Source organism: Equus asinus, chromosome 6, assembly GCF_041296235.1.
Source record: "Equus asinus isolate D_3611 breed Donkey chromosome 6, EquAss-T2T_v2, whole genome shotgun sequence".
Lineage (NCBI taxonomy): Eukaryota > Metazoa > Chordata > Mammalia > Perissodactyla > Equidae > Equus > Equus asinus.
In genome coordinates, this window is record NC_091795.1 from 21,229,153 (window position 1) to 21,248,190 (window position 19,038).

A 19,038-nucleotide genomic window follows, 5' to 3' on the forward strand; every position below is an offset into this window, starting at 1 on the left:
CAGGGAAAGAGAAATGAATGTATTTATTTTATTATAATTGCAATTTTCTCCAATATTTTCATTTTCCTTCTCAAAATGAACATCAGCCCTTTTATTTCCCCGAATATTCTATTTAAAAGCTGGTCATACTAAATCTGTTGAATATTCTCTGTTACTGCAAGGTTTAGACCTTCCTTGACTACCTTTGCACTTCCAGTTGTACTTGCCAGGGACCGTGACTCCAGTGTCCCTAGGGAAACCCTGGGGGATGAGAGCAGAAGCCAGAGGAGGGCCCAAGTCTGAGTCCCAGGAATTCCCACTGCATCTCACCAGTCAGACCAGCCTGGCAGGTTCAGATTCTGCTGAGGGACCAGCAAGGGGGCGGCCAGGCCCAAAGGGTCTGCCTCCATGGACCTCAGTGGCTCCTGATGTCCTTGGGCAGCCGGCAGCCCAGGGCTGCCAAGAACATAGGCTCCAGGTACCGGGCTGTGCTTCTGCAGACCCAGTTCGCACTCTCTCTTTGCCCACAGGCCCAGCCGTAGTCTCATATTGTCACCTCCTCCGAGAAGCCTTTGCTGAGTTGAGATCCCTGGTCATCTTCTGTGACAATGCTTTGTGCACACCTCTATGCTAACTTCCCCTCATTGTAATTGACTTGGTGTCTGCGGCCCCTAAAATGACGTCGAGGTCAAGGCTATATCCGTTTGTTTCCAAGCACCTTGAATAATGTTTGGCAAACAATTGGAGTGCAGTGAGTGTAGAATGTGGAAACTATTTCTCCACCTGGAATATTCTTTCTCTCTTCTCCACCCATCTAAATGGACCCATCCTTCAGGGAGTAGCTGAACTCCCTCCTCATTCCTGAAGCTTTCTCCAGCCTGAAATGATTACTTCATCATTTGTTGGATGATAGAATTTAAAAGGGCTTTAGCAGGGATGAGCTGACATGAGTCAATTGGAAAAGGAGGAACGTGAAATGCTACCTTTAGGAATGGATGGGCTGGGGGACCCTGGCATCATGACTGTTCAAGTGAGCAGATCTTGTGGCTTTAGATTTCTGCAATTTCAATATAAGCTCCCAACCTAGGCCTGGATTTACAGAGGTGCATGCCTGCATCAGGTTGAGTTGGTGCCCATTGCAGGTATTGAGGACTAATAGTTTGTCCTGAAGAGGAGAAACGGTCCCAAGATCAAGTCATAAAGGCAGAGGCTAAGGAGCTGAGGGTCTTTACCTGGAAGAAGCAATACACAGAGAGCCCCCTTCAAGCACTCAAAGGCATGCCTAGTAGAATATACTTGTTCTGTGTAATTCCAGGAAGCACAAGCACGGATGAGTGGAAATTGTGCAGAGGCTGTTCTTCCTGTGTGACCCCCAAATTTTACCCATAAAGAGCACATACACTGTTAGGGTTTCTTCAAGTGGTTGAGAGGCCCTCGATTCTGGAAGTGTTGAAGCAAAGCCTGATTAACCTACTTCTCAGGGATGCAATAGCATGAATTTCTCCGTCTGAAGGGAGACTACAATGTCATGTCTAAGGCCCTTTCAATTTGAGGAATTTATCTTTTTACTCTCGGAGATTCTCTGCCTCTCTTGTCTCCAGTATGCCCTTGGCCTTCCGATTCGATTCGAGAGTCTGGTCTTCTTGATTGTCTTTTCAATTGTTTGTAACTTAGCTCCCCAGCTGGACTGTAAAGCTACTTAACAACAGGGACCATGTTTTGGATGTCTTTGTCACATAGCATGTAAATGCTCGGTAAACACTCGTTGATTGCCTGGCATAATACCCCATGCTTTGGTTCTTTCTTTGGTGGGATAAGAGATTGGGAGAGGGGATGAAGAATGACTAATGGCCTTAGAAAACAGAAATCTGGTCTCGTCCCTGCCCACCTTTTCTTATTTCTCACTTTTCAGGCAACTGAGTTTTGGACTGACCTCTCCCACTTCCTCGCCAAGTCCTTTGTGGAAATTTGCAAATGACCTAAGAGGGAGAATTACAATAAGGCTCTTGGTCCCTAGAGAACACTATGCCCAAGCTTCTCTGCCCCATGTGAGTGGATGGATGGACGGATGGATGGACGGATGGATGGGGAGATGGATGGACCGAGTTGAGTAATGTCAATGAGAGGCCTGAGTGTTCTTTACTCCTGCCCTGCTGACACTGTGTCGTGTGCCCTAGTGGTCCAGGGCACATGGCACCTGCCCAGTCCCGGGATGGATCTAAGGTCAACGTCCTCCGTAGACGGGTTTCCTTAGACACTCTGTCTTGTCAAGCTGATACCAGCTAATAGAAGGTGTTGTAAAGCAGAGACTTCCCTTTCATCTTTCCAAACAGGGCCACACTCACAGTGCTGACAGCCCTGCTCTCACTTTGCCTCACTGGCTGCAGCCTGGCTTCAGGCATCAGAGATTGATCTGTCCTTAGGCCCCTCAGACACACTCACTCTTGCCTCTTCCACCTCTCTAAGCCTAGAATGGAGCCCCATGGGCCACCAAAGGGATGGTGATATGAAGACGTCTGACCCCAGCACTGTTTATCTGGCGGCCAAAGCCACCAATAACAATGTCAATGACAGTAGCTATGAGCAGGGGCCCCGAGTCCAGCTTCTGCCAAGGCTTTATGAGTGACTCTCTCCCCCTCCAACAAACACTCATTAATGCCCCCACCTTCTTATTATCCATACTGTGCTGAAGACATTGTGAAATCCCTAGGCTCTTCTTTCCCATTCTGGAGCCAATTATAAAGATTGCTGCAGGCCTGACCCACCCTGATGGGACAGTATAAACTCAGTGTACATGCCCTGGAGAAATCAGTCACAGGTTCCAGGCACCCAGGATCTGCAGGTCAGTGGCGGACAGGCCATATTCTCTCTCTCTTTCTCTGTTTTCTTCTCCCTTCTGTTAATATCTCTGATATGCCCCCTCCCTTAACTCCTCCTAGCAAGCTCTCTAGATAACAAGGTATCCCCTCCACAGAACACTGTGGGATGCTAAATAAGTCTAGGGGCACATAGAAGAATTTGAAGAGAAGGTACAAGTTAAGTCAAGTTAAGATTTTTAAATATTTAGCATCATAGATTTTGGAAAGTAATTTCAAAGAAATCATCCAGGCCAGTGGTATTCAACAGTGTTTGGTGAGACTTGGGGGTTCTTTAGATATGTCCCAGTACCTGCGTCAGTGGTCAAGGAAGATGCTAGCAGGGTTCTAGTGTCTTCATCACTTCCTCATTCAACAAAAGTAGGTCCCTTTTATCCATTTTACTTTCATTAGGTTTCTATGGAAAATTTCATTGTGAAACTTAGCTTTGAAAAATACTAACCTTGCCCAGCCTCTCATTCCAGTGATAACAAATTGGATGCCCAGGGACAAAAGGGGACTTTCCAAGATGGCAAGATAAGCTGGTAGCAGAGCTGGGTCTGGAATGCAGCCTTGCCATTCAAACCTGCTGGGTATGTTTCTATGTCCTACGTGCAAGAACCAAGTGAAACACACTCATCAAGTAAATCGGGGCCAGATGGTGGTGAAGTGGGCAGCCACTGTAGATTCTAGAGGTGGGCAGGGATGCAGCGAAAGCAGTATGTAGCACGTGAGTCCAGGCACATACATAGGTTGGGCTGGATTGAAGGTAGAAAAACCAGGAATACGGGCACAGGTCTAATGTCTATTATGAAAACTTATATTTTAAAGAATTATCTATTAGAACTTGTTGATAAATCAAACATAAAGTCAGGAGAAATGGGAGAGACTGTCAATGACTCAGGTTTTAAATCTCACTGACTAGAGGAAGATTATGGCAGTGAGAGAAATGAAGTTGGGAGGGATGAATGGGCAAGGAAGAGAAGATTAATTTGACCTTGGGTATATCTGGTTGAGTGTGAGGGCAGGATGTCCAAAGAGGGATGTATTGTAGACTGCTGGAGAGAAAGTAGGATGTTCAGTCTGGACTTGGGAGGCATTAGAGCAAAAAGATCACTGCAGCGGCAGAAATGGATGAATTGCAACATAAGAGAGAGAAGTTCTTAGGACTTTGACTTGTGATTTCCAGCCTCAGGGATGCCCCCATAAGGAAGGGAGAATCTGCAATGGACCTAAGAAGGGGAAAATGGATAGGTGTGAAGGAAGTTGATCAATGTCAAGTGTTCTGAAGTAGGGGCAGCCAAATATCAGAGGAATCAAGAGAGTCTTTCGATTTAGCTCCACAGAAGTTAATTCCAGGCTTGGAGAGAGCAGATTCCCTATAGATAATGTGTAGGAGAACCAGGAGGCAGTAGGGGGTGTGATGTGCAAAGGAACGTGGAGAAAGCCCAGGGCTACTTGGTGGTGTTTGATCCAGGACAGGTGCATTGAAGAGGTCTGAGGCAGCCAGAGATGGTGTCCAAGGAGGAGTATAGGCCAAAGTCCAGTGAAAGGTCACCTGGGGACAAGAGGGAAGGGAAAGCTTTGGGTATGGAATGTATGGTGCATTGGGAGGGACCATGGCAGATGCTCAGCACCAGAACCCCAGGCTCTATCATGGACTAGAAGCTGGCTTCTCACTCCTACTCACTCCCTCATGATCTAGTCAGACCTCAGGCAGGGGGTCCCTGACATGGGTGTCTTTAGGAGAGATATTGGGATTTGGGGTTGCATCAGGACAGGAGTCTTCACGGGCCCCAGAGAATCCTGCTGTACTGGACCAGCACTCAATTTCTGCTGGCTCTTTGAATGGACCCTGACCAAGAGTGCAAGTCATCAGCCTGCCTGTCCACAGGGTCCCTCCAATCAGTCTGCCCTGGCCAGATCTTGGCACAGCTACCAGGCTGCCTGTAGTTCTGGTGCTACAACCGAAGGAGCCCCAATTGTTTGACGGAGAGAGAGCACGGCATCAAGTAGGCTTGCACTGAGGCCAGGCTTCTGTCGGACTCTGTGGGCTGAGGGATAAGCTGGTCCTTTGCTACTCAAAGTGTGGCCAGGGACCAGCAGCATTAACATCACTTGGTTGTGGGTTTGAAATGCAGAATCTCAATTCTCACCAACCTAGGGAATTAGAATCTGTATTTTCACAAGAGCTGCAGGTGATGGGCATGTTCATTAGAGAATAAGAAAAACTGAGCTAGCGTAGCAGTTCCCAAGCCTAGCTGATCACTGGAATCGCTTGAAGCCCTGCCAAATCAGAACCTTCAGCCCAGAAAATAGTACTTATCAAGAGTCCTCCAGGTGATTCGATAGGCAGGCGCGCTTGGGAGCCAATGACTTTGACTGAACAATTCATTTTTAAAAAAACTAAAACTTACTCTATACTACAAAGGAAATTCATGTTCATATAGAAAAAATGTTGACTTGTTAAAAAAATAAAATAAAAGTCAGTGTAATCTGTCAGCCATAGTTGAATAACAATGCCATAGCAATATTGGCAATCTTTGTTTCTATGCATGTGTGTCTCTCACTGTGTGGAATTAAAGGGAATCATAATGTACACACTATCTATAACCTGCACTCTTCACTTAATGTATTTTGAATATTTTTATATCATAGAATGTTCTTCTACAATAGCATCTTTAATGTACACATACTTTCTTATTTACTAAGTCTGCCATTATTTTTTAACCAATCACCTATTATTGGGCATTTAGATTATTTCCCACTTCCAGCTATTATAAAAAATGATGCAGTGAATATCTTTATAACTAACCATTTGGGCAATCCATTATTCTTCCTTAGAATAAGGGCAACAGGTAAAATTACAAAGTACATAGAATGCTGGAAGACTTTAATTCACGTCGCCAACACCCATCCAGAATTTGCGCTCCTGTCGGTGGCCTGTTATCCTTCAATCTCACCGACTCTTAGACTCCCACTGCAAAGCCCAGGGATAGGAAATGACTTGTCCAAGGTCACCGAGTGCTAAAAGCCCCCTCGGCTATAATCCTCTAACACCCAGGCCATGGAGCTCAGTGCTGCTGCGGTGGCTGGAAGTCCTGCTGTAGCATCAACCTGTTCCTCCTTACCGGCTTCCCAAAATGTCCCTCAGTGTTCCTCTCCCCATCTCTGAGCCCTGCTCCTTTCTTCCCATCTTCCTTTTACCCATCCCCTCTTATTTTCTGCCTTCTTCTCTTTTTCATTCACTTTTCTCTTCTTACTTGGTGGGAATCAGATCTACTCGGTAAACTCAGCCTTAGCCATCCTTGCATTGTACTTTTCTGGGCTATTTTTCAACCTCTACTGTCCTCATGACCTGATTAGCTCTGTGTTTCTTTCCATGGTAGACTCCATATTGGCCTTTCTGAAGGTGGTCTTGTTAGGGAAAAGATCTAGGGCAGGATAATCCAACCAGAAGGAGGGGAGCTGTGGGAAGCTTTGTGCTCTGGGGTATATGGGGATACTGGCTTCAGTTTAGATCACTCACCCTCAAAAACACAAGCGTCTCTATCTCAAGCTTGTTTCCCATCTGGAGTAGAATAGGGGAGTTGGGATGGTCTCTCTTTCACAATCTTGGCATAGTGATCCAGTCCCTCGGAACGATGCTTTCTAACTCTGTGGGGTGACCTGCTCTTCCCTCAGCTCTGGGCCTAACCCACTGCTAGGAAGGGGAGGGCAGGAGCATGGTGATGCGATGGACAGGCCAGGAAGTAGGACAGGGTTTGAGCTAGGCTCATTCTCACACTGTGAGGCTAGAGTACATCCCACACCAGTTTCAGCCGTGGGAAGTCCTCCTGTTCTCCGGTCTCCCAGGGCTAGCATCAGTGCACGTGTCACAGGCTCACACCCCTGCCTGTCCAACTTGTTCCCATGCAGCCCCACGTGAGGATCATCTCGAGCTGCCTGGAGCTTGCTGGGCTGGGGGAGACCTTGGTGGATTCTGGCAGGCCTGTTATGCAGAAGCAGGCTAGTGGGAACTATCCACCCTGTGACTAGGTGACTCAGGGCTCTCAGGGTGTCTGTTCCCCGGCTCCACGGCTGTGCTTCTCTGACAGCACTTCTCTACTTTCAGCAAGAACCAGTCACCCCTGATTGCAGGAATGTGCTCCCTCCCCATGGCACGATACTACATGTAAGTCTTCCTGGAGTCCTCCCTTACCTAATCGTGGGTCTGGGGATGACAGGGGAAGAGGGAAAGAAGGCTGAGTCAGAGGGATGAGGCCCCCTCTTACCCTAGAATCTCAAGTGCCCCACAATTAAGCTTAATCATTATCACAACAATAGCTCTCTTTCCTGAGCATCTGCAAGATGCTGGTCCTTCTACTGCCTCGCCTCCATCCTGAGAAATCTACAAGAGGAGCATTGCTAAGCCCCTTTGACAGCTCTGGAAACCGAGGCTCAGAGAGGTTATGTCACAGGACTCAGATTCCACAGTCTCTGTGCTGCTCCATCCTCCTCTCTTTAAAAGCTCAGAGACAATTTTGAATCTCAATGACAGAGACTGGCCTCTGTGGCCTTTCCTCCCAGTCTGAGCTTCCAACCTTTCCTTGCATTTTACCTCATTCCACGTTTGGGTCTTTAGCTCTAGTTCACCACTTCGTTGTCTGTAATTTTTGTTGTAAACGACCTCAAGCCCTTTAAGAATGAGATAAAATAGGATTGACCTCTGGCATGCATTTCCTCAGCTCCTCCATGAGCTTGTCCTGCCATAGACATGGGGGGCCCGAGGAGGGCTCCAAGAAGTTACTGCTTGGCTGGGAAGGCGAGACGTGTGCACAAAACACACAAATGACAAAATAGAAGTCAACCCTTTGGGGAATCTAGCTTGGGTTCTGGTTTCCAACAGACTGTTGCTGGCAGACAAGTTATCTACAAGTCCTGGTTGTGCAGGCTGGAGGGAGAATGCCAGCAGGCAAGCCCAGGCTCTTTTCAGATCTTTATTTTTATTGTACAAGTGAACCTGTTTTAAACACATGCAATTATTAGCTAAGGGTATTATAATTAGCTGTTATTGAGAGAGAAAAATCTTTTGGAGGTGGTGGCATTGGCCCAGAGGTTTTTCCCTGGAAGGTTTTGCCCAGGCCCTGAGAGCTGCTGACGAATGTCTTTGAAACCAGCCAGACGACTGAGCTAATAACTTGCTTGACCTTGATGTTGCACACGCTCACCAAGGTTTCTCCCCAGCTTCCTTGGCACATATTTCCCCTCCCAGGCTGATCATTAGAATCACAGCCAACCTCAAATGACTGTAATCAGGCCCTGCTCCAGCTCTCTGCTGACCTCCTCTATTTGGCGCCCATAACGTGGACCCACCCCAGAGTACACCTCACCCAGAGAGGGTGGCCATGTTGGCATACTCACCATCACATAGGATTTTTTTTTCTGATTTGTGAATTTTCTTCTGTAAAAAGTCTTTAAAATATCTGAAAGACAAATCACACTTCATTATACACTTAACTAATCCCTTTACTGCAGAGAATAAATATTTATGAAAAATGGGGCAGAGCCAGAAAATCTGAGATGAGGCTCGCCGTATCCCAGACATATCTGAGCCTCATCAGGAAATTTCTCAGGAAGTTATGGAAAAGGGTGGCATAGTCAGGCAAACTCTACCCCTCAGTGAGAAGGCCCTGGCTCCCCTCCCCACCTGACAGGAGCCAAGCCTGGCAAAGGGAGGAGGTGCAGCCTCTGAAAATCAAGAGCCCCAGGGGGCCTTCCCTTGCCTTAAGGCTGACCTGGTCTTTATCTGCACTAGTGTGGAGCAGTGCCCCCCTTCTCACCTGGAGAAGGGAGAAGAACCCCCAAATGTTCAGTGTGATAATTCAGAGCATGGGGGTGGGAAGCTTGGGGGCTCAGTGGTCCTGAAGGGAGTGGGCCATCAGCACTGCCATCCTGTTCCAGAATTAAGGATGCAGATCAGAAGTCTCTGTACTTGAAAGCTGGCCAGCTCCTGGTGGGGGATCCTGATTTGGACAACTGTTGTGCAGGTGAGCATCCGGGGCCTCCATTCCCTGGGATTGCCCATGCTCCATCTACCACAGGCTCTCCCTTCTCCTTTCGCCTTCCTCCTACCTCCAGTGGCAGTGAGAAGATGCAGGGAGCAGCTGAGGATTTCACCTAGGGAGGGGGTCATCACCTCTACAGGAGTTCCAGCTCACCCAGCAGCCTGCATGCAGGTGCCAAGCCGGGTGTACCCTGGGCAGTTCCTTCCTGCCTGAGCCTTAGCTCACCCACACGCTTGTGATCTGGGGTCTCCTAATCTCCTGGCTCTCTTCTCTCTTCCCTCCCAGAGAAGATCTGCATACTTCCCAACAGAGGCCTGGATCGCACCAAGGTCCCCATTTTTCTGGGGATCCAGGGAGGCAGTCGCTGCCTGGCATGTGTGGAGACAGGAGATGGGCCTTCCCTGCAGCTGGAGGTGAGAGATAGCACCCCATTCTAGGACAACCTGGAGAACTGGCCTGGCTTCCAAGATGCTCTGGCATCTCTGTGCCCATCTGTGGATTCCCGGCCAGGTCCACACGTCCCTCTCCTTCAGGTTCCCACCATCTCCTACTGTAACCCGGTGCTAAGACCTTGCAGAAGGCCATCCCCTGGGTAAAGACCCTCCCTGTCAAGTCCCTCATTGGCCAAGCCAGAGGCCTCCAGGGCTGACATCTCAATCAGCAGCCTCATCCTGCAGCCGGCTGCCTTGCCCCAACAGGATGTGAACATCGAGGACCTGTACAAGGGCGGTGAAGAGGCCACACATTTCACCTTCTTCCAGAGAAGCATGGGCTCTGCCTTCAGGCTCGAGGCTGCTGCCTGGCCTGGCTGGTTTCTCTGTGGCCCAGCTGAGCCCCAGCAGCCAGTACGACTCACCAAGGAGAGTGAACCCTCACCCTGCACTGAGTTCTACTTTGAACAGAGTAGGTAGGGAGGCAGGACTGAGTTCCAGGCTGGTGCCCCCAAACCAAGCTCATCCTGCTCGGGGTCTGTGGTGGGCAGAATAATGGCCCTCTAAAGATGTCCTCCTCCTCATCCCCAGAATTTTTAAATACGTTACCTTACAAGGCAAAAGGGACTTTGCAAATGTGATTACGTTAAGGATCTTGAGATGGGGAGACCATCCTGGATGGTCCCAGTGGGGCCAATGTAATCATAAGGGTCCTCCTAAGAAGGAGGCAAGAGGGTGACAGACAAGAGAGATTGGAAGATGCTATGCTGCTAATTTTGAAGATGGAGGAAGGGGGCTATCAGCCAATGAATGCAGGCAGTTCCTAGAAGCTAGAAAAGGCAAGGGAATGGATTCTCCCCTAGGGCTTCCGGAAGAAACATGGCCCTGCTGACACCTTTAGTCCAGTGCCATCCGCTTCAGACATCTGACCTCCAGAATTGTAATGTAATAAATTTTTATTGTTTGAAGCCACTAAGTTGGTGGTAATTTGTTACAACAGCAGTGGGAGACTAACATAGGGCCTTAGGAGGCCTTGGTTGCAACGTTTAACCCAATGTTTAATGTGTGCAATGTTGAACGCAAAGGGCATGGGTAACTTGGTGAGTTTTTCTTCTTCTTTCTTTTAATGAAAAAAGGAGATTTATTGGCACAAGCGTCCCAGTTCATTGGCTTCAGGCATAGCTCATCCAGGTCCCTAGGCATATCAGAACTATTATTCTTACCCTCTATTTTCCATTCTCTCCCTCCTTGTCTGTGTTCCACCTCCTCTGGCGTGCAAGTATGTGTGATGGCACCAGCAATTCTAGGCTTATCTCTTCAGAAGTTTAAGTCAAAAAGCAAGATTTCTCAGCTTTGGCACTACTGACACTTTGGGCCAGTTAATTTTTTGCGGTGGAGACTGTCCCATGCATTGTAGGAGGTGCAGCACGACCCTGGCCTCTGCCCACTAGGTGCCAGTGGCATCCCTCATCTTCTAGTCGTAACAAGCAAACATGCATCCAGACATTGCCAGATGTCCCCCGTGGGGCAGAATTGCCCCTGGTTGAGAATCACTGGCCTTAAGCAATAGCAAGTTTACTTCTTCCCATCAAATCCATAAAACCTCGAGGCCTGACTGTCCTTGCTCTGGATTGGGTTATGTGCCCAGCCCTGAACTAATTATGAGGTGGGGTGGGGTGATAGAATACGCTGTCGGCTTGGTCCAGGGTTGCCAGTCCACTCAGGAACTGGGGCTGGGCCTGTGTGTCCCCCCTAACCACTGGAATGCCAGTGGGGCGAGGTTCCATTTATTCTTAGAGGAAAGGGGCATCGATTCCATCCAGGACCGAAATGAAGGAAAACAAAAAACTCCCAAACCAAAGCAAAAAACAGGAGGACCACCACGGGGCTCGGAAACCTGTTCTGTTTGTTTGTTCATTTTGCTTTTGCTTTTGTTTGTTTGTTTTTCTTAAATCCAAAACTCATTTTATTTGAGAATGCTGTTGAAGGCACATACGTATTGAGAATATCATTGGCTTTTTGTGTTAGATTTGTTTTTTTTTTTTTGGTTTATAACATTGTCTAATTTCAGGTGTACATTCTTATATATCAGTTTCTGTATAGACTGCATCATACTCACCACCAATAGTCTAATTTTTATCCATCACCATACACATGTGTTCCTTTACCCCTTTTGCCCACCCCCCTCCCCCAGCTCCTTCCTGTCTAGTAACCACTAATCTGTTCTCTTCATCCATGAGTTTGTTGATCATCCACATATGAGTGAAATCATATGGTGTTTGTCTTTCTCTGTCTGGCTTATTTCGTTTAACACAATACCCTCAAGGTCCATCCATGTTGTTGCAAACGGGACGACAATAAAACTCCTAGAAGAAAATATAGGCTGTACACTCTTTGACATCAGCCTTGGTAGCTAGCCTCTGCAAATACCGTGTCTACTCAGGAAAGGGAAACAAAAGAAAAATAAACAAATGGCACTATATCAGACTAAAAAACTTTGCAAGGCAAAGGAAACCATGAACAAAGCAAAAAGACAACCTACCAACTGGGTGAAAATATTTGCAAATCATTTATCTGACAAGGGATTAATCTCCAAAATATATAAAGAAGTGATACAACTCAACAACAAAAAAACAAACAACCTGATAAAAAATTGGGCAGAGGATATGAATAGACATTTTTCCATAGAAGATATACAGATGACCAACAGCCACATGAAAAGATGTTCAGCATCACTAATTATTAGGGAAATGCAAATCAAAACTACAATGAGATATCACCTCACACCCCTCAGAATCGGTATAATTACCAAGACAAAAAATAACAAATGTTGGAGAGGATGTGGAGAAAATGGAACCCTCATACACTGCTGGTGGGAATGCAAACTGGTGCAGCCACTATGGAAAACAGTATGGAGATTTCTCAAAAAATTAAAAATAGAAATACTGGGGCTGGCAGGTGGCACAGTGGTTAAGTTTGTGCACTCTGCTTCAGGGGCCTGGGATTGGATAGTTGAAATCCTGGATGAGGACCTACACACCACTCATCAAGCCATGCTGTGGTGGCATCCCACATACAAAATAGAGGAAGATTGGCACAGATGTTAGCTTGGGGCCAATCTTCCTCACTAAAACAAAAAAAAACCCCATATGATCCAGCAATTCCACTATCAGGTATTTATCCAAAGCACGTGAAGTCAACAATTCAAAGAGATTTATGCACTCCTATGTTCATTGTAGAATTATTCACCATAGCCAAGATGTGGAAGCAACCCAAGTGCCCATCAACTGATGAGTGGATAAGGAAGATGTGGTATATATGTACATTGGTGAGTTCTTGGAAGGCTGGCCACAGCTTCTTCTGCAGTCCATCTGCTCCAGCACTTCTAGAAACAGCCAAGAAGCTCTGGGCAGGACCCAGCTTTCCTCCTCTGTCCATGGACGATGCTGTGGGATCCTTACGATTTTAGTTTTAGTTCAAGTCTTACGATTTTCCTATCAGATACCTCACAGTGAATCAGTCATTCAACCAGCTGATCAGTACCGTTAGTTGTCTGCTAGTTTAGATGTGTGAGGAGCAAGGAGGAGCAGTGCGGGAGAGGTAGTGACTTTGTACTGTAGTGTTGAGTTTAAGGTTATGGTGGAACTGATGTGCTGAGGCGGCTTGTTACAGCTGGGACACAGGGCTGGACCTCGACTGAGAGTTTGCAGTTAGAACTGACACTCATCCTCGAGCCCAAATCTCTCTCCACTTCATGGAGAATCTGTGGTTGGGCTCCAGATACAGCAGAGAGCCCATGGTGCCAGAGCTCAGAGGAGTGGCCGGTGCTCTTCGTCTTCTGTACTATTCCTCAGCATCCACCCAACATGCACCATGGCCCAGGGCACTTAAGAACAGACATGTTTTCCCTTCAGAACGACTCTGCAGGGCAAACATTCTTACCCCCATTGACAGAACAGATGAGGAAGCTGGGCTAAGGGAAGTGAAATAACTTGCTGCAGGTCACACAGGCTGTACCTGTCGGAGCTCAAGATAAAACTGGGCCCATCTCACCCCAATGTCGTTCCACAAATTTTTATTCCACTCTTATTCCAGGAGCTGGGCATGGAATGGTGGACAAAACCAAGCTTCCCTGGAGCTGAAAAGGGAGTGAGAGAAACACTAAACAGGCAGATAAACAAGACAACAAGTTAGTGCATTTTATGGGTCAGAGGGTGAGGTTGGTAGATAATCAATGGTGACATTAGAGAGGGTGGCCAGGGGAGGTGACTCGGACTTTTTTGAGGAGACAACCTTTGAGCTGAAGCTAAAGGACCAGAAGGAGTGGGACTAGGAGAGATCCAGGCAGAGGAAGAGCAAATGCACAAGCCCTGGGACAAAAGGGGCTTGGTGCGTTCAAATACCAATGGAAGGCCAGGGACCCTGGAGCCTGGAAAGCGAGGGAGAGGGTTAGGAGGTGAGCAAGACCAGCGGGGGCTGGATCACGGGGGCTTTGAAGGCAAAGTAAGGGCTTCAATGTATTGTTAAGTGCAAAGGGAAGCTACAGGGAGGTTTAAGCAGAGGAGAGACATGCTGGGCTTTATGGCTCTAACAAGTTAAGGTCCTTTCCCTGCTTCCATGCTCTGTGTGTCCTGATCACTTTATAACCTGGCTCTCATGTTATAACTATGTCTTTATGTGTTGAGACTTCTCTATGGTTTTGAGGGCATGTTCTGTTCAATTTTGCGTCACCAACGTCCAGAGCAGCTGCTGGGACACCAGAAGGTGCTGAGTAAATGCAAAATCTTGAACGAGTTAGTGGATGATCACCTGGTTCTTGTTGGACATTCGAGATACAGTATGACGAGAGCTATGGTAGCAAGGTGAATGGATGCCATTGCTGCATGGAGGTGGAGCTGACAAAGAAGCCTGGACAGGGTCTCACAAAAGAAAGTTCATTTCGTCTGGGCCTCAAAGAAAAAGGAGTTTTCTAGCAGAATGTAGGGATGGGCATTATAGAAAGAGAGAACAACTCACAAAGGTGTGATAGAAGAGCACCCCCAGCACATCTGGGGCATGGTGAGTCATCCACGTGGCCAAGCCCCAGCTCCTGTGGCTGAGGAGTTGCTGAAAATTAAGATGAGAAGATAGGTGGGGCCTTATTGTGAATGCCTTGCGAAGGAGGTTAGACTTTACCCAGGAGCTCTAGAGGAATCATCCACGCATTTCAAGTGGACCCATATTTTAAACCTGGGTCCCTGAGGTCAACACTGGACCAACTCAGCTGCTACTAGGGCTTCAGCTCATCTCAGCTTCCTCTTTACTCCCTCTCTCGCCTACCCGCCTTCTGTTTGGCACTGCTCTGGGATCAGCTTTGGTGCTCTGGTTCCCAGGCTGGACTGACCCCTGCTTCATCTTCCCACACCAGCTCATCTCCTTCGCTCACAGTAACTCAACTTGACCTGACTTAGAGCAGGGCCCACAAGTGAGAGGAGGCCTGGCTATGCCTGGGTGGCTCTTAGGCACAGCCCACAAGAGAAGGGGCAGCAAAGGTGAGTTGGATCAAGTAATGTAAATGTAAAAAATATTTCGAGCATCTAATATATGCCATTTCTATGTTAGTGCTTGGGAGAGGAGGAGGATACAAGAGATTTAGAAGACGTGATCCCTACCCTTTAAAGACACACTGTGTATGTGGGGAGACCACACGTTATGAATAAAAGCCAATGTTTATTGACTGCTTTCTACAGAATGTCTACAAGACACGGCAAAAGCACTCAGGGATATATGGATTGAAATTCTCCAGGGCTCTGGTAGAAATAATGATGGAATGTTCTGGCACTGGGGATTTAAGAGTAAGAAATGGGAGTCACTTCTGATAAGTACAGCTCAGAGGTGCCAGGAATATTCCTTTTCCACCTCCCAAGGCTTCTCTTAAATTCCTCCTCCTCCCAGGCAACCACACCAAAGCCTTCATTCCACAACCAGTCCATCAGAGCTATTATTATGCAAATTCCTGGGAGCAGCACACTTGGTCTTATTCACCACTATTTGCATCTCAGAGTGGACTGGTAGGTCTGGGGCCAGAGACTATTAAATGGGTAATTGAAAAACACAACGGTGACCTCTTATTCAGGCAGCTGGGCTGGTGGGGAGGGTAGGAGGTAGGCAAGGTGGTCCCGAGAGGATTTAGAAGAAGTGAAGTATGCATGAGGACCAGCCAGGTGAGGTGCAGGGAGAGGCAAGGGGGCAGCTAAGGATGTTCCTGGCAGAGGAGACAGCTACATATGGGCCTGAAGGAAGTCCTGAGTGTGCTGTGTGTGTGTGGTAATGCATGCATGTTTTGTGTGTGCTCATGAGCATGAATGTGTGCACACGTGAGTGTGATATGCATGTGTGTGTGCGTGAACCTGTGTCCACGTGTGAGCATGTGTGAGCTGTGTGTGTGCCTGAGTGCCTGGGTGTGCATGTGTGCTGTGTGTGTGTCCACAAGAGGCTCCAGACATAGGCAGCAACTGATGCATAAAGGGCCTTGTCTTTTTTGTGAGAAGCTCTGGAGCAACTGTGTGCAAGCGGGTGATGTGTTTAGGGCCTCCTATAACCCGCGTGTCCTAAATCTTTCCCACCAGGATTCAAAATCTGTCACATTTTCCTTTTGACCCAAATTTTCATCTCATGATCCCACGCCCAAACATTATTTTAGCCTCTACGAACAATGCTCAAAGCAGAAACACACAGAACTCCACAGGCCGCACAGCACATGGCAGTTCTGGGGAAGTCTAAGCCCAGATTTAGGGAGGAAATAGTAAAAGTGAAGAAGACAACTCCAGTGGAAACCAAATTTTCCTGGGTACCATTCTGCTAAAACATACCACTGTTTCCTCAGTGAACGTGACGGAAATAAAGATAAGGAGCATCAAACAGAAAAGTTAACATCTTGGGCAGAGGCACTGACATTTGAGTTATTATTTGACTACATTCCCAGGTGGATTTTATATTTGCATAACTAAAAAGGTTGTTCCCTAGTGATTCTACCAAAACGAAGAGTCTATTTACCCCCAAACCTAGTTCCGGTCTCTGCCCCTTCAAAGGCGCAAAGACCAAACACTCCGGGCTCGGGATCCCGGGAGCCCATTTCTGAGGCAGGAAGAACTTCAGGCTGCAGGTGGCGACAAAGATCAACTTCTGCGCTGCCTTTTGGAGCTGGAGCTACGTGAGCAAGCAAATTAATCCCTCCAGTCTTTAGTATCCACTGTGGGTCAGCCCCTGTGCCCCACATGTCTGTCTCACCCAAGGTAGATGCATCCTTCTCCAACGACGTGCGGGTGCACATCTGGTTCACGTGAAGACTCCACAAAGCTCTGTGTGCTTCTTCCTTCTGACAGCAGGATTCTTAGCACCCCTGACGAGAGGGACGTGGCCCCTGCTCCCAGGAGCTTGGAGCCTTCCTTGGAAGGAAGACATATTAAACACATGCTCACTTTTAGGTTTTGTGCATACATGTGAAGGAGCGAAACTCATATGCCTGGGGATCCCTTCTCCCTGTGACAGAGATGCTGCCCTGAATCGCCCTCTCCTGTGCTCATCCCCTCCAACTCCCTTGGGACCCCTTGGCCCAGGCTCTGGTCGTAGAATCAGAGTGACAAAGGAGGCTGGAAGCCTGGAGTTTCAGGACAGGCTCTTCTACACTGGAACATTTCCCACGGACATTTTTTGAGGACCCACAGCCGTGGGACCCGAGATACAAAAAAATGGCACTGGTCGCGTGAGCCTGTCTACTCAGAGGACTGCAGGCTCCGAGATCTCCTAGTTAAGTATTTTCCAGACTGGTTTCAGGGAGCACTATTCCAAAGAATGTTCATAGGTTTATGGGGAAAATGGGTTATTGTGATGGTCTATTTTATGTGTCAACTTGGCTGCGCTAAGAGATGCGCAGAGAACTGGTAAACGTTATTTCTAGGTGTGTCTGAGAGAGCATTTATGGAAAAGATTAGCATTTGAATCAGCAGAATGAGTAAAAAAGATGTTCCTCACCAATGTGGGTGGGCTTCATCCAATCCACTGTGGGCCTGAATAGGACAAAAAGAATGAATTTTCTCTCTTTTCTTGAGCTGGGACATCCGTCTTCTGCTCTTGGACATCAGAGTTCCTGATTCTAGGACCTTTGGACTCCAGACTTACACCAGCAGTTGCCACCCACTTCTGGCCCTTGGTTCTCGGGCCTTTTTACTTGGAGTGAATTTCACCACCAGCTTTCCTGTTCCTCCAGATGGCAGACTGTGGGACTTCCTGGATTCCATAACTGTGTGAGCCAATTCTTATAATAATTCTCCTCTTTTATGTATATATCTCTCTACATATCCTACTGATTCTGTTTCTCTGGGGAACCCTAATACTTTTATCTATGATCTACTCTCCTACGTGCCTCTCTCTGTTTACTCTGCTTGAGGCACACCAGGCTCCTCACTGTTCTCCGGAGAGAAACACTTCAGGCACAATGTTACCCCAGGGCCTTTGCACTAGCTTTCTGTCTGGAAGTCTCACTTCCTCAATGAGGGCTACTCTGATTGCTTCATTTAAATTTGCAACGTGCACCTCTCCCCGAATCTCAGCGCTCTGAAGTTCCCTATAATAATATCACATTCTAACACACTCTATGATTTATTTTTTATTTATTGTACTTTTTTCCTTCCCCTTCCACTAGGATGTAAGTTCCACGGGGCAGAGGTCTTTGACTGTTTTGTTCGTTTGTATATCACGATCATGCAAAAGTTTTTATGACGTGTGTCAGGCACTCAGCAACATTTCTGAGTGAATACAGGAGTAAGTGCACAAATAAGTTGGGGGAATATTGGTTGGTCAGGTCAGCGTGGGGATCAGTCCCAGGAAACTCAAGTAGGATTCCCCAAATGGTCCAATTTGGAGATCAGGGCCCATGGAGAACAGCATCAGAACCCGTGTCCAGATTTGTCAGGAAGGACTGTGCCAGTGGGTGGGAGTAGTGGAGAAAGAGCCTAGTTTCCAGAAGGAGGGCTTGTGGAAGAGGATGGGGCCTCAGGGCTCCCAGCCAATGTCTGACGCTCTTTGCGTGATATCTCAGTTGCCTATTCCTGTGTAACCGATCCAAAACTTAGCGACTTAAAAGGACAACAATTTATCATTTCCCATGATTCTGCATGTTGTCTGGTGGTTCCTGGGTTCACACACATTCAGTGGGGGGTCGCCTGGGCTAGAAGGTCCAAGATGGTCTCACCCACATGTCTGGGGGTTGATGCTGACTGTTGGCTGGGGGCCTTGGCTCTCCTCCGTGTGTCTTCTCATCTTCCAGTAGGCTAGAGGGACTTCCTTATGTGGCATCTTAGGGCAGCTGTTCAAAAAGGGAAAGGTAAAAACTGCAAATCCTTGTGAGGCCTGGGCTCCAGCACGCACATGGTCACTCCTGCTGTATCCCATTAGTCAAAGCAAGTCACAAGGCCAGTCTCAATTCAAGGGCTCGTGGGTGGAGAAATAGACGCCACCTCTCGAGGAGAAGCACTGAAAAGAATTTGTGCCCAGAGTCGCTGCGGCAATGGAAAAGAAAGGAAATCGAAGAGGAGGGGGCTAAGCCCAGGCAGACTAATTCTAGAATGTACACTCTTGACCTTCACATTACCCAGCCTTCACCACAAACTCTGATGTGGGGTGTAGGCCAGTAAACTCCTCATTCATTCATTCATTCTCTCATCAAATGTTGCTGAGCACCCAGTG

At 47.6% G+C, this 19,038-nt stretch overlaps 1 protein-coding gene across 2 annotated transcripts; it reads left to right on the forward strand.

Annotated features, from left to right (window-relative positions):
* Window positions 1–1,821: 1,821 nt before the first annotated feature.
* On the forward strand, window positions 1,822–10,278 carry IL1F10 (interleukin 1 family member 10). Of its 2 annotated transcripts, none has more exons than XM_014852755.3 (5): window positions 1,822–2,821; window positions 6,949–7,008; window positions 8,778–8,863; window positions 9,167–9,294; window positions 9,580–10,278. In XM_014852755.3, the coding sequence occupies exons 2-5, from the start codon at window positions 6,977–6,979 to the stop codon at window positions 9,790–9,792; spliced, it is 459 nt and encodes a 152-aa protein (XP_014708241.1). In that variant the 5' UTR covers window positions 1,822–2,821; window positions 6,949–6,976; the 3' UTR covers window positions 9,793–10,278. The 2 variants fall into 2 exon arrangements, with proteins under 2 accessions (XP_014708241.1, XP_070367879.1); XM_070511778.1 differs by lacking the exon at window positions 1,822–2,821 and adding an exon at window positions 2,838–3,427.
* Window positions 10,279–19,038: the final 8,760 nt, after the last annotated feature.

Excerpts from the sequence above, each read along its gene's own strand:
- IL1F10 (XM_014852755.3), top strand. The coding sequence starts at position 6,977 with ATGTGCTCCCTCCCCATGGCACGATACTACAT. Across the intron at positions 8,864-9,166 it reads TTTGGACAACTGTTGTGCAG|AGAAGATCTGCATACTTCCC; the intron begins GTGAGCATCCGG and ends CTTCCCTCCCAG. Across the intron at positions 9,295-9,579 it reads GGCCTTCCCTGCAGCTGGAG|GATGTGAACATCGAGGACCT; the intron begins GTGAGAGATAGC and ends TTGCCCCAACAG.